The sequence below is a fragment of the Myodes glareolus genome, chromosome 24 (genome assembly GCF_982192425.1).
Source record: "Myodes glareolus chromosome 24, mMyoGla1.1, whole genome shotgun sequence".
Lineage (NCBI taxonomy): Eukaryota > Metazoa > Chordata > Mammalia > Rodentia > Cricetidae > Myodes > Myodes glareolus.
In genome coordinates this window covers 48,356,554-48,371,372 of record NC_142049.1, presented here as the reverse complement: position 1 = coordinate 48,371,372, position 14,819 = coordinate 48,356,554, and the positions used below count along the sequence as shown (strand labels likewise).

The 14,819-nt window shown below is 50.1% G+C and overlaps 1 protein-coding gene across 3 annotated transcripts in view; it reads right to left on the bottom strand.

The window, feature by feature from the left end:
• Positions 1–2,774: 2,774 nt before the first annotated feature.
• Positions 2,775–14,819, bottom strand: part of Trpm4 (transient receptor potential cation channel subfamily M member 4) — a 31,555-nt gene continuing 19,510 nt past the window's right edge. For 2 of the 3 annotated variants that reach the window (XM_087901467.1, XM_087901468.1), the window contains 9 exons: positions 9,867–10,283; positions 7,682–7,814; positions 7,221–7,395; positions 6,906–7,083; positions 4,687–4,874; positions 4,370–4,502; positions 4,165–4,237; positions 3,970–4,075; positions 2,775–3,135 (listed from right to left, as the gene is read on the bottom strand). In XM_087901467.1, the coding sequence (XP_087757593.1) occupies positions 3,131–3,135; positions 3,970–4,075; positions 4,165–4,237; positions 4,370–4,502; positions 4,687–4,874; positions 6,906–7,083; positions 7,221–7,395; positions 7,682–7,814; positions 9,867–10,283 (1,408 nt within the window). In that variant the 3' untranslated portion in view covers positions 2,775–3,130. Of the gene's footprint in view, positions 3,136–3,969; positions 4,076–4,164; positions 4,238–4,369; positions 4,503–4,686; positions 4,875–6,905; positions 7,084–7,220; positions 7,396–7,681; positions 7,815–9,866; positions 10,284–14,819 lie in introns of those variants that run through there. The other variant, XR_015736395.1, reaches the window with a different exon arrangement.

Genomic DNA, 14,819 nt, shown 5'->3' with positions numbered 1-14,819 from the left:
ACTTCCTTCTTTGAGAAGCACCAGTCATGATGTCAAGGCAAGCAGCTGCCAGCACCTGCCACCACCAAAGAGAAAGATCCCTCTTCTTCGATCCCTTTGGGCCCCACAGGTTCCGCCCTCCAGCCTCACTATCACGTCCACCCCTGTACCCAGGTGTCTCGAGCATTGCCATTCCTCGGGAGCTCGCTGCACTAAGGTTGCCGTCTCGTCCTGATGTGAAATGTGCGCATGTGTTTGAACGTTTGTGCTCCAACAGGTGGCGCTCTCTGGGGAGAGTGTGGAACCTTTGAAAACTTGACTACAGACAAGAAGTGAGTCACTGAAAGTGAGACTTGGGGGATTGTAGTCTAACTTGTTTCTGTGTCTCTACTTCCTAGTAAGCCATGATGCCTAGAGGCTACCGCCACAGATGCATTGTAGCCATGCCCCTCCACCACGGTGGACTATAATAGGTATTTCTGGTACCCAGATAGTAGGTTACTCCACCGATGTAATAAGCCAGATCAAGCCAAATTTAAAAGACCAGGTTTAATGAGCCAAGTGTGCCCCAGAAGTGAGGTGGTGGAGGGAGGAGAAATCACATGGCAGGTCTAGCGACTGGGGCTTAAATACCCTGTAGGCGTGGTCTTGAGCTTCGTGGGAGGAGCCTGGACTTTTTGTGGTCTTTCTGAGGGTAGCAGGATTTGGAGAGGAAGGAGTGGGGCTGAGGCGGAGCTTCCAACAGAATACTATATTCCTTGAAATCATGGGCCAAAATAAACCCATCCTCCCTGGCTTCCACCTGGTCCTCCTGGTCACCCCCTCTACTGGTCTAACAGAGCTTCCTGCTGGATCTTGAGCAGGTTCCACCGATCCTGACCTATGCAGCCCCCATCCTTCCTATCCCAGAGGGCCACACTTTATTAAACTGGCACACTCCTCACCAACACTGCCAGGTCTGGGGTTTGATTTTACCTCCTTACAAGTGAGTTTAGTATTGCACCATAGGGGCTGCTGCACGACATGATTGCAGGATCGGGGACAGGGTTCTCCTGCTCGCAGCACGCATGCTGCACGACGTGACTGCAGGATCAGGGACAGGGTTCTCCTGCTCACAGCACACACATGCGGCTCCCCTGGACTTGAAGGCTCCAACAGATGTGGTTGTCAAGGTTCCATGGGATCCAGAAAAAAATATATACTTTTAGGATGCATTTGGTTTAAAGGATTCTTTTTCTCTTTGTTTTTGAAGACAGGGGTTTTTTTTTTTTTTTTTCTGTGTAGCCCTGGCTGTCCAGGAACTTGCTCTGTAGTCCATTCTAGCCTTGAACTCACAAATATCTGCCTGTTTGCGCCTATGGAGTGCTGGGATTAAAGACATGAGCCACCACGTCCAGCTAATGGATTTCTGCAAAAGGAATTTCTACTCAGATTTAACCTTCTGGAGTAAAATTTCTGCCTGTGAGACATGCTGGTTCCTAAATCAAAAAATGCTAGGGTCTGGGGACTCAGCTAGAGCATCTTCCTGGAGGTCGGAGGGGACCAGGCGAGTGGTTCAGTCGGGGAGGGCTCCTTCTGTGACCCCCCCCCCCAGAGCTGGAAGATGCTTCCTGCTGCCTGAATCTGGTAGCTGGGAGATGCATGGAAGGGAAAAAATTAGCCTCTCAAATTGTCCTCTGACCTTCACCCATACATACACTGTGTTATGCATGTGTCCACCCATATACATGGGACTACATGCATACACACACACACACACACACACACACACACAAATAAACTAATAAGTGTATTTTTTTTATTTTTCAAGACAGGGTTTCTCGGTGTAACAGTCCTGGATGTCCAGGAACTAGTTCCTGTAGACCAGGCTGGCCTTGAACTCACAGAGATCCACCTGCCTCTGTTTCCCCAAGTGCTAGGATTAAGGGTGTGTGCCACCACCGCCTGGCTTTTTTTTTTTAATAAGTGGAATTTTTTTTAAAAAAAAATCTAAATTCCTAGCACCCAAGGAGATGGATCTGCTCTCGCTGCTTGAGAGGAAGAGTTGAACCCATGAAGCAGTCAGCGCGAGGCCAGCAGCACAGACAGTGATGTGTCAGCTAGGGCTGGCGCAGCCCCTTCTGACGGCCACCATGGTTACTATTTGGGCTGGTGGGATGGACTCAGCATTTCCTGGGAATCTTGTTGATGCACACTTGGCCATGTTCCAACACGACTCCACACCCAGAGAGGCAGAGAGCTGGAACCCCTCCAATCGGGAGGATGTTTTAGTTTTGGTTTTTGGATGTGTTGACTGTTTGGTGGCTTTCTCCCTATTTAACTAATAATCGCTGTCCGTTCAGCCTTGTCATTACCAGCTTAGTTTGTTATGGGTTATTTAGTTAAATTGCAACGTGTAATGATGCGGATTTGCCTCAACCCCCGCGTGAGTGTGGCCTGCAATTTTCCACTAATTAGGCGTTTTAAAGACACATACGCATTTATCTCCTCAAATCTGCATCAAATGTATGCATGTTGCCAGAGCAGATGAGCGCGGCGCTTGCCCCTCTCCAGAACTCAGTCCCTTGTTCCCACGGGAAGGCAGCAGGAACTCAGACTCTTCCTGTCGTCTGAAGGGAGGCCCCAAAACAGAGGTCTGTACAGAGGTGCTGGGGCCACATCGGCAGGTGTAGGGCTTGAGGACATAGAGATAGAGCAAAATAAAATCCATCAAGGACCCAAATTCCCAGCCTACCTCAGCCACCAACCCCAAAGTCCAGCCCACCTGTCCCGCCTGAGTCAGGCACGCGCTCTGATTCCTATCAAAAGGTTTTATTTTCCCCATTGTGGGGAAGCTGTGAATAGGGTCTGTGGTCCCTGTAACCCCGGGACCCTCTGGCCCCCTCTGCTTGTGGAAAGCCCAACGTTGCCAGCTCAGAGTTTGATCCACCCAAGGTGGGGCTGCTCCTGGGAGGAGCCAGGCCTGCTGGGGTTCCCATGGTGACACTCTGAGGTTGTTGAGCAGGCAACGCCCCTCCCCCCCCCCCTCTCCCCGAGCATGCGACTCATGGTGAGGATAAGGCCGCCAGTTGTGTAGATTGAGGCAGGCTGGGCCCAACTCTGGAAATGAAGCCTCTATGGACGCCAATACCTAGGAATCCACCAGGAACACTCAGTCTAGAAGAGATAGAAGACAGAGGCGGTGAGCAGGGATGAGCAGGGCCGCGGGAGAGCAGCACAGAGATCACAGCTGGGAACGGCTCAGTTGGCTCTCCCGCTCAGCTGCTTAGCTTTCACTAGAGAGGAAGAGCGTCAACTGCGGGACTGCTTAGATCAAACTGGCCCCCGCGCACGTCTGTGGGACTGTTTTGATTGTTAATTGGTGTAGGAGGGCCCGCCTCCTGTGGGCGGTACTAGTTCCTGAGGAATTCTAACTGGAAGAGGAAGCTAGCTCTGCCAAGCCTTGGTGATCCTGCAAGCAACGTCGCTCTGCGGTTTCTGGTACATGTCTCTGGCAGTGAGTGATCTCTCTGCATTACCTCTGACATTGTCTACCTTCCCGTCCTTGCCCTGCCTCCCTCACTGATGGACTGCCACCTGGTAGTGGAAGCCAAATGAATCCTTCATCTCCTAAGTTACTTTTGGTTGGAGTGTTTTATCTCACCAAGAGATACAGAACTGGAGCGAGAACACAGCTCCCATGTAAAAAGGCACGCCAGGGTGAACACAGCACCCGCTTCAGGAGTCAAGGGAGTGGGGCAGATGCCGACCGCTTCCCAGAGCTCACTGGCCAGTTGGCCCAGCCAACAGGAGAACTTTGGGTCCAGGAAGAGATCCTATCTCAAAGAACCAGGTGGCAGGAGACGGAGGAAGGCATCAGACATCCACCCCAGGACGCCACATGCATTTGCTCACACCAACTTCACAGACCCACACACAAGCAGAACCAACAGGGCCTTCAGAAGACCAAGCAAGGCACCCAGGGACAATGGGAGGAGGGTACAGACGGACCTTTGGACCCAGGTGGGCTTGGAGGGGGTGGCCCCCCTGGAGGCAGCAAGGCAGAGCTGCTAAGGGCCTCAGCCACCCAACTCAGGACGCGAGTACAGTGTTGGACCTGGAAAGAAAGGGGTATGTCAAGGCAGGTGTAGGGAATCAGGCGGTCCCATCCCTGCCCCTCCCACTCTGCCATGCCCGAATCTTCACCTCTTTCTCCAGCCCCTTCAGGCGCCGCTCATACTCTCTAATCTGTCCCAGCTGCTTCAGTGCCGTGTCCACCCTAGAAAGAGAGACCCTCAGAGCCCGGGTCCAGCCGACCTGCAGGAGTCACCCCTCCTGAAACCTCCAGTAGGATGCAAGCGCATCAGCATCCCACCCGGGGAATCCTGAGCATCTCAGGCCCCTGCCTCACTTCTGAGACGTGCGTTTCAGGCGCTCCGAGTCACTGTCTCGCTTGTCACGAGCTTGTGCCAATAAGAAGTTCTCTTTGTGCACAGACTCCCAAGTCAGCAACTTCCGTTCTGCTTCCTTAGAGAGGTAGACACCTGCAGGGCCAAGTCCAGGAGTCAATGGGGAGGCCACACCGCCTCCCCAAAGCCTTCAAATTCTTCAGACCCCGCCCCCACATGGGTGCAGACCATGCGCTCCCCACCGGAACATCACCGACCTGTCTCTCTTCCCTTTCCCCTCCCGAGTGCTACCCCCTTGCAAACCGCGCTCCATTCTCACGGAAGTGTTCGACGACTGGGGAGGGTGCCCAATGACACCTGCGCAGCCACCTGATGAGAAGGCGCACGTGAGAGATGATGATAAGGGGCGGGGCCAGCGCAGGCCTGGAGTGGAATTCCCGGATGAGGCTGTAGCGTTGTGCCTTCCAGTAGAGGTCGCTGTTGTCTTGTACTTTGCTGAAGGTGTAGCTGTGGAGGTCGGAGGTCAAGGGTCACTGGAGGCCAATAAAAGACCTTGATCATAGGACTGGGTCTCATAAGACAAGACAAAGTAGTCAGGGGCTGCGGAAATGGCTCAGCAGTTAACCGCACTTGGCTCCCGCTGAGGACCCAGCTTCAGTTCCCAGAACACTGGAGGTAGTTCACAATTGTCTCACTTCAAAAGATCCAGTGCCCTCTTCTGGTCTTTGCCAGCACTACACTCAGGTGGTGTGCACACGTACATGCTGGCAAACACTCATACACATATGACAGAAATAAAGGTTTTGTAGGCAAGTGCCCGTGGAGATCAGAAAAGGTGTGAGATCCCCTGCACCTGGAGCTCCAGCCATTTGTCCTATAAGGGTGCCGGGGTCTCCGATCCTCGTGAGTGAACTGCAAGTGCTCTTAACTCCTGAGCCGTCTGTCCAGCACAGTGTCTATCTACACAGTCATGTGTGGGAACGTGTGAATATGGACAGATGCATATTGTGTGCATGTGGAGCCCAAAGGATAACCTTGATGTCATCATCAGGACACTGTATACGTTTGAAGCAGGGTCTCTCGCTGGCCAGGAGCTCACTGATTAGACTAGCCTGTCCGAGCAGAATCCTCCAAAACTCTCCTGTCTCTGTCTTGCCAGTACTGGGATTACCATAACCCAGCATCATGCTTGGGAATTTTCCATGTGTTCTGGGGATCAAGCTTAGGCAAGTGCCCGACTGACTGAGCTGTCCCCAACTCTACCCTGCCATCCTGGCTTTGTTTTTCAAAATAATACACTGGTTACTTGATATGGGTTTCAAAGGTTTGTTTTTTTTTTATGTTTGTTTTTCTGTAGCTCTGGATGTTCTGGAACTCACTTTGTAGATTAGACTGACCTTGAAGTCAGAGATCAGCTGGCCTCTACCTCCTGAGTGTTGAGATTAAAGACTTGCACTATCACACCCAGGTTGGTTTTTTTTTTAAGGTTTATTTATTTTTATGTGTATAGGTGTTTTGCCTACATGCATGTGAGTGCACTGCTCACAAAGGCCAGAAGGGGGTGTCAGATCCCCTGGAACTGGAATTACAGGCAGTTGTGAACTGCCATGTGAGTGCTGGGAACCCAAATCTTCTCTAAAGGAGCCTGTGCTCTTAACCGCTGAGCCATCATCTCTCCAGCCCTTGTTTGATTTTTGATATAGGGTTTCACGTAACCTAAACTTCTGATCCTCCTGTCTCTACCTTCCAAGTGCTGGGACAACAGGCTTGCTTTGCCATGCCCACCTGAGTCCAGGGGTTCCAACAAGGACCTTAAGATCAGTGTCTCTAATCAACTCTCTTGAATGGACACAAAGAATAAAATTCAACCTGTCCTCACACTGCAAACAAAAATAATTCCAAATGAGTCAGTGAGCCACAAGTCAGAGCTCAAACCCCAAACGAACTCTTAGCAGAAAACCTGGAAGAACATATCTAGACTCTGGACTTTTAACAGACCCTCACATGGGACAGCAAGAGCATGAGCCACAAAAAAAACAAAATCCAGCTGGAGAGGTGGCTCGGCCTGGGTTCAGAGCACTGGCTGCTCTTGCAGAGGAGCAAGCTTCAGCTCCCAGCATCTACATAGCGGCTGACAACTGCCTGTGACTCCAGTTCCTGAGGATCCAGTGTCCCCTTCTGACTTCTGAAGGCATTGCATTCACATGCTGCACACACATGCATGCGGACAAAATATTCACACACATAAATAAAATAAACTACAAGCAACAAAAATAATAATTCAACAAAGTGGACTTCATCAAAATTAAAAGCTTTTGGTGCATGGTGGCCCATGCATCTTAACACTCGGGGAGCAGAGCAGGATTACCCTAAATTCCAAGACCAGCCTGGGCATAGGGTGAGACCCTGCCTAAACATGCCAAAAACAACAGCAAGTCCAAGTGAGGCACCGGGTGTGGCCAGCACTGAGTGAGAATCAGGACATGGGATACTGAGCAGGCTCGGACTGGGAGGAGCTGGGAGGGAAAGCAGGCACACCTGAACATGGCGATGAGCAGATTGAGCAGCAGGATGTTGGCCACCAGCAGGAAGACGACGAGGAGCAACACCACCAGCCAGTTGGCATACTGGGACACGCAGAAGCCCGAGACAGGCCCTTCTGGGTAAGCCCAGGAGCCTTGCTCCGCAGAGCAGTTACCTGGATTCATGAGGGCCACTGGGGGGGGGGGGGGGGGAGGGGACAGCGAGAGTGAGCAGAGGGAGGCCGGGAGGGATAGAGGGAGGGAGAAGGGACTGGGACACAGAGACACAGACAGGCTGAGAGACAGACACAGCTGGAAAACCCTTGCCTACCATCCATTTCCTCCTGGGGAATCTGCCCAAAGATCTGCAGATAGGGACGGTAGAAGACGCGACGCAGGATACTCGGTAGGCTGCGGTCCTGGGGCCGCAGGATCCCCTCTGTGGCCACCCCGTAAGCCACAAGCCATACACAGAGGAAGAAGAGGAAAAAGAATACGTCCTTCATCTGAAAACAGAGGAAGATGGGGCTGAGTATGACCCTGTCCTTCCCCGTTCCCCGGCTACCTTCTTGTTTTAGACTCTCGGCATCCTCTAAAGCCAGCCTCTTCCTGGCCCTGACCAGCTCAAAAGTCCTACCTCTCCCCTGGTCACCCCTTCCCCTCCCTGGCACCTCCTACCCACAGATCCACAGGATCTGAAAAGGAGGGCAAGGCCTCCCTTCCAGAGCTCACCTTTCTGCCCTGACCTCTGCCTTCTCCACACCCGGCCCTGCCCCTCCTCCTCAACCTCACCATCTTGCTCACGATGACAATCTTGGGTCCCAGTTGCTTGTTCACCGTGAAGATGTGAAGCAGCCGCAGTGTGAAGACCATGAAGTCGAGGCAGAGGACCGTGCGGCCCAAGTCACGCAGCCCAGGGGTCAACCTGAGGAGTCAAGTCATATCGCCCAGGGGTCAGCCTGAGTCACACACAACATAGATCAGTGGCCTCCTCAGATGAAGCTGAGGCCTCACAGGGCAGAAGCAGGGACCCTCTGACCACGCCACCTTTCTTTGGTGTCAGTACAATGAGGGAGGGTGGTGCCCCAAGAATCATGTTAGGAGCTTGCAATGCCCACACCAGCACTGCGGAGGCTGAGAAAAAAGGATCCCCAAGACCAAGTTCTCAGCACAAAGGAGATTTATTTGCCCCAGAGGGAGAAAGGGCAGGGAACTAGAGACAAAGACAGGAGGCAGAGGATGAGGCAGAAGGGGAAGGGAGCAAGGGAGAGGGGCAGGGTCTTTGTCCTGGAGGACAAAGGACTCTCAGGATTAAAGAACTCTCGGGATAGAGAGCAGACAGATGTGGGATATGAGCAGCCGGAGGTTTATAAAGATAAAAGAGGAGGGGCTGGAGAGATGGCTCAGAGGTTAAGAGTTCGATTCCCAGCACCCCCATGGCAGCTCACAACTGTCTGTAACTCCTGTTCCAGGGCATCTGATGCCTCCATACAGACAGATCTGCAGGCAAAACACCAACGTATACAAAATAAAAATAAATAAATAATAAAAAAAGATAAAAGAGGGAACCCTGTGTTGGGATGAGGTGTTTAATTTAATTGAGCATGTTAATTGATGAACCAAAAGGGGCTTTTGATTGTTGGACTTCAATACTTTGCTAGCTGGAGCTTGGTAGCCAGCCTCAGGAGGAGAAAGTGGTGACTAACTTTAGGAAAGCAATCTAATGGTTTCCAGCACAGCAGAGGGAATGGGGAGAAGGCCAAGGCATGCCAGAGCCACATGCTCAGTGGGCTAGCATGTTCCATCTGGTCTCTATAGGTAGTTTCATACCAGCCTGGGCTACAGAGTGAGACCCTGTCTCAAAAGAGGACAGGAGGGCCCCTAAAATATGGAGTGGTCAAAGGTGCATAAATGAAAGATTTACAGGTGTCAGATTGACAAAGGTTGTAAATCTGATTTGATTGACAGCTTCACAATACAAAGCGCCAGACATTGCCTAGAGTATCCTCATGGGGGCGCTCATGACTCTTTCTGGCAGGCAGGCAGGCAAATGGGTGAAGCTATTTAGAGAGAAATATAACCAATTCACGTGCCCTTTGACCCACTCCTTTTACACCAGGGATGTAAACTTTTATTTTTTGCATCAGTAAAAATTAGAAATAGAACTGGGCAGTGATGGCGCACACCTTTAATCCCAGCACTCGGGAGGCAGAGGCAGGCGGATCTCTGTGAGTTCGAGGCCAGCCTGGTCTACAAGAGCTAGTTCCAGGATAGAATTCAAAGCTACAGAGAAAATCCTGTCTCGAAAAACAAAACAAAAGTAGAAATAGAAATAACCAAGTGTCCCCATGGAGGGCTCAAAGGAAGATTCACCATCTAGGCTGGAAGTGAGGATGTTTCTCCTTCCCAAGATGCAAAGATTTTTTAGATCTTGAAAAAAAGGGTGCTTAATAAAATGTATCAAGAGGCCAGCCTGGTCTACAAGAGCTAGTTCCAGGACAGGCTCTAAAGCCACAGAGAAACCCTGTCTTGAAAAACAAAAACAACAACAAAAAAAAAATGTATCAAATATGCTCTTGACACTGGCTTTTCTGCATGAAGCAGGGCCTTGGCCCTGTCTTCTCAGACAATATGTCACACAAATTACATAAAAGAAAGCCGGGGACAAACAGAAATACTAGTTTGCTAAACTCGCTTATCTCCCTCTCTGTTTGAATAAATCATTCATACCAGGTTACTCTGTTTCATCCTCACGTGGCCTGGAGGAGCCTACCTCTGAGTGTGCCAGCTGAGGACCGCTTCAGTAAAGGGGAGGTAGCCTTTGCCCATTACCCAAGGGAATAAACTAGGCCCTCCACTACTGAGCCACGCGCAGCCCCTCCCCGGGGATTCTGGGCAGGGCTTTCCCACTGGGTCACGTGTACCACAGAGTCACGCTTACCGGTCCCTTATTCACTAGCCAGGGCTGCTCACTTACCTGCAGCCAACGCCTAGCAGGAAGCAGGTGAGTGCCAGCAGGTCACACTGGTTCCAGGCATCTGAGAGGTAGAGGTGCAGCCGGTGGCGCAGGGGAGCTTCGCCGGGCCCAGGTCCGCCGCTGGCCAGGCTCCCCCAGCCGCCACCCAGGCCCTGGCGCAGCTCTTCGCACAGCAGCGTGAAGGCCCAGAAGTACAGCAGCAGCTCGAAGGCACCGGGCGCCGCGGGCTGGAAATCCACCAGCAACACGTGCGCGAACAGCAGCAGGAACAGCAGGTAACTGACCACGTTGCCCAGGAAGGCGGTCACCGGAGCACCCCAGAAGTGCGACCAGCGCTTGGAGCAGCTGCCACCGCAGAGGGCACGTCCTGGCCGCCGTCGCCTCTCCAGGGCCACCTTCGCGGAGGGCTCTGAAGGCCTGCAAGAAAGCAAGCCTCAGCCACCCCTGAGCCTGGACTGGCTACCCACCTTGGACACCTCCACACAGTACCACCCCGCACTCTGGGGACCTGAAGACACTGCAAACCCAAGACATTTGAGACTGAGTTTGAGTCCGGCCTGAGATAGAGTGAGGAAGGAAGGAAAGGAGGAACGACGGTGTGGCGACTCTTGCCTCCTTACACTTTAGAGACTGAGGCAGGAGGATTGCCATGTGTTTGATGCCAGCCTGAGCTTTGTGAAGAAACAAAGCAAACACCAAAGAAAAACAAATAACAAAGAAATAAAACAAAAAGTGAGCATAAGCGGGCATGGTGTCTGCCAACTTTACCCCAGTGCTGCCTACCCAGTCAGTTCCAAGCCAGACAGGACCATATCGGGGAACCGTGTCTCAAAAACAAACACCAGCAACAACTGAACTGAAACACTGAGTGCAATAGCCTGTCTTTAAAAACCAGCAGAAGGAAACCAGGCTAGAGGATGCAAACAGGATAAAGCCAGCGAGAAAACAGCCTTTAGCGTCAGTTCCACACAGGGAAGTTTCTAGAACATGCAAATCTATAGATAAAGTCAGGAGATGAGTTCTCAGCTGCCCAGGGCTGGGGGCAAGAAAGTGGCAGGTAAAAGGATTGAATTTCTGTGCTGGCAGTGTATTTAAACTAACTGCGCTGGAGAGATGGCCCGGGGATTAGGAGTCCCAGCTGCTCTTGCAGAGCCCCTGGATTTGATTCACAGCGTTCACATGGCAGCCCACAGTCCATAATTGCATTCCCAGTTGATTCTGTGGGCACCAGGCACACACACGATATGCAGACACACAGGAAAGCAGAACACCCATACACATAAAACAAACATAAATAAATCTAAATTTATAATTTAAAAAGGACTTGAACCAGGCTGGAGAGATGGCTCAGCGGTTAAGAGCACTGACTGCTCTTCCGGAGGACCCAGGTTCAATTCCCAACACCCACATGGCAGCTCACAACTGTCTGTAACCCCTGTTCCAGGGGATCCGGCAACCTCACACCAATGAACATAAAATAAAGTTAAATAAATCATAAAAAATTGTTTAGGCATCACAATTCCTGACTTCAAATTCTACTACAGAGCTACAGTACTGAAAATAACCTGGTACTGGCATAAGAACAGACAGGAAGACCAATGGAATCGAAGACCCGGATATCAATCCACACATCTTCAAACACCTGATCTTTGATAAAGAAGCAAAAAATATCAGATGGAAAAAAAGAAAGCATATTTAACAAATGGTGCTGGTATACATCCAAAGGATGCTCAATCGTACCACAAGGACATGTGCTCAACTATGTTCATAGCAGCTTTGTTTGTCATAGTCAGAACCTGGAAATAACCTAAATGCCTCTTGATCAAAGAATGGATAAAAAAAAAAAGTGGTACATTTACACAATGGAGTACTACACAGCAGAAAAAAATAACAACAGCTTGAATTTTGCAGGAAAATGGATGGAACTAGAAAACATTATTTTGAGTGAGGTAACCCAGACACAGAAAGACAATTATCACATGTACTCACTCATAGGTGGTTTTTAAACATAAAGCAAAGAAAGCCAGCCTACAAACCACAATCCCAGAGAACTCAGACAACAGGGGAAGTAGAAAGTAGAAAAAGACAAGATCTCCTGAGTAAATTGGGAGCATGGGGACCTTGGGGAAGGATTGAAGGTGGAGGGGAGAGGCAGTGAGGGAAGCAGAGAAAAATGTAGAGCTCAATAAATATCAATAAAAAAAAGAGGGGAAAATATTTTTTAAAAAAGGCCTTGAACCAGGGTTTGGTGCACAGTGTTCCACACATAGTATTCTGCAGGACTTGGAGGCAACCGGGGTTCCTTAGATTTTAAATCACGTGAAAAGGTGGGGGCCTGGGAGTCCTTTAAGGCCCACCTACCTCCTCCTGGCCTAAAGAATGGAACTGAGCCCTAGGGAGGGCACCCCGAATGTGTCGGGTGCCCCAAAGGTGTCAACACAGTGATCCTCGAAGAGTCTAATGCCGGGCAGTTCGATGCCAGCATATTCAAAACACAGGACAGTTTGGGAAATGGTTTCCATGCATCAGTCAGCCCAAGCATTCCCATTCCAGGTAAACAATAACGTTTAAGTGTGACTTAGAACTCTTTACCTTGTGACCATGAGGGTGGGCTCCCCAGATAAGAGACCTATAGCACAGAGGTTAGCAGGCCATAGAGCACACGTGACATCTCCCCTAAGGATGGGTAATGGAGAGAAGAGCCTGGGATAATCATTCTGGGGGATTTGGATGAGGTCTGCCTCTGTAATAAAAGGTGGGTGAGGTCTGCCTCCACAGAGGGCAAAACGGTCACCAGGTTGTTAACAAAATCCTCTCCTGGAGGCTGGAGAGATGCCTCAGCAGCTGAGAGCACTGGCTGCTCTTCCAGAAAACCTGGGTTCCATTCCCAGCACCCATATGGCCGCTTACAACTGTCTGTAACTCCAGTTCCAGGGGGCATGACACCCTTACACAGACATCATGGACATACATGCAGGTAAAACACCAATGAACAGAAAATAAAATAAATAAATGACATGTATTTCCTCCATTGGGAAGAAGACCCTGTGGGTTTAACGTTCTTGGTTTCCTAGCGATCTGTGAGCACAGGGACCTTTGCGTAGAGCTCAGTCATTCTAAACTACTCAAAACACCACACAGCATTGTCACCTACTCCAAAGAAAGCATCTGCCACCAGGCTTAAATAGCACGAAACTGATCCCCGAGGCAGAAGGAGAGAACGGGCTTCTACAGGTTGTCCTCAGAACTCCACACATGCAGTGGCGTGCACCATGCCCCTCCCCGCAAACAAAGCCACACGTGCGGTGGTGTGCACCATTCTCTCCCCCAAACAAAGCCACACATGCATAAATTTTAAAAAAGGAAATGTGACTTAGAAGAAAGTTAAGGGGTTGGAGTTCGAATCACTGGCTGCTTTTCTGTAGGACCAGGTTTAGCTCTGGACCTGAGCATTCCTGGGAAAATGCTGTCTACAGGGGCCATAAGCAGAAAGACAGCAGAGACTATGCAGAGCCTGGATGCTGCTATCAGGTAGTCCGTTTTCTCTCTTTCTTTTCCTTTCTTCCCTCCCTCCCTCCTTCCCTCCCTTCCTCCCTTCTTTCTTTCTTTCTTTTTCTCTGTGGCTTTGGACCCTGTCCTGGAACTCGCTCTGTAGACCAGGCTGGTCTTGAACTCACAGATCCACCTGTCTCTGCCTCCTGAATGCTGGGATTAAAGGCCTCCAAATAGTTTAATTTCTATTGGGTTATCTTTACCCCCTTGTCTTCAGTATCAGATCTCATATCCTAATAAACAGATACAAATGTTGCAATGTATTAACGTCATAAATCCCTATTTTCCATCAATAGAGAGCTAAGAAGGTTGTAAGATGGCACCCGAGCCGTTCTGCCTGCCCCATCCGCTCATGTAATGGGTTTTTTTTTTATTTTGTTTTATCTTTTGGGAGGTGTTTTTTGGGTTTGGGGTTTTTTAAAGACCAGGTTTCTGTGTAGCCATAGTTGTCCCAGAAATCACTTTGTAGAAACGTATTTTTTAAAATGCCTTGACTTATGAATTTCTTTGTTTTGCTACTATAAAAACTCCACGAAACTGTTTTCACGTTGGACCATAGAAGTAACTTAGCTCAGTGTTGCCTGTTTGGGTTAAGGCTTCACCCCAGCCCCCAGCCCCTGGCATCCATATATCCAAAGAGTCTGGACTGTTAGGGTGGAAGGTCCATCCCAAGCCCTCTGCCCTGGAAGTTGCCCCAGTCCAGACTCCACCTTCCTAGAAAGGCCACCAAACAGTGACCCCTCCCCAGAGAGGCTCAAGACCACTCCCACAGGCTATTTAAACAGCAACCCAGAAAACAAACACATGGTTTTCTGGTCTTCTCTGTTTCCTCTTCGGGTCTGGAAGGTCACCCAGGAGCACTGGTATCCATTAAACCTGGGCTTTTTCTAATTCGGTTTGATTTGGTCTGATTTGGATTATTGCATCGGCGGAGAGGCTTATTGGGGCTTATTGGGGTCAAGCTTTGACCATTCATATCTGGCTCTAGAATAAGTTATCTCTTATTCCATTTGAGGTAACAGTGTGGGGAGTTGTGTGTGTGAGTGCCTGTGCATGCATGTGTGTACATGTATGTGTGTGTGCGCTTGCATGTGTGGGTGGGTGTGTCTGTGTTTGTGTTGTAAATTCCCAGCACCCACATGGCAGCTTAGAACCCTGTATAACTCCAGTTCCAGGGGATCCAACGCCCTCTTATGGTCTCAGAAGGCAACTGCATTCACATGCACAGAGCCCAAAAGACAAAAATCCATAGACACATAATTAAAAACAAAATAAAATCTCTTAAAGCGTTTAAAGAGTTAATGCAGCACAGTCCACCAGTCTCTGGTCTTGGAGTCCTCCCCACCCCAGGGAGTCTGAGTCACCTGCTGGACAACACTCCTAATTCTCCACAAGCACTCT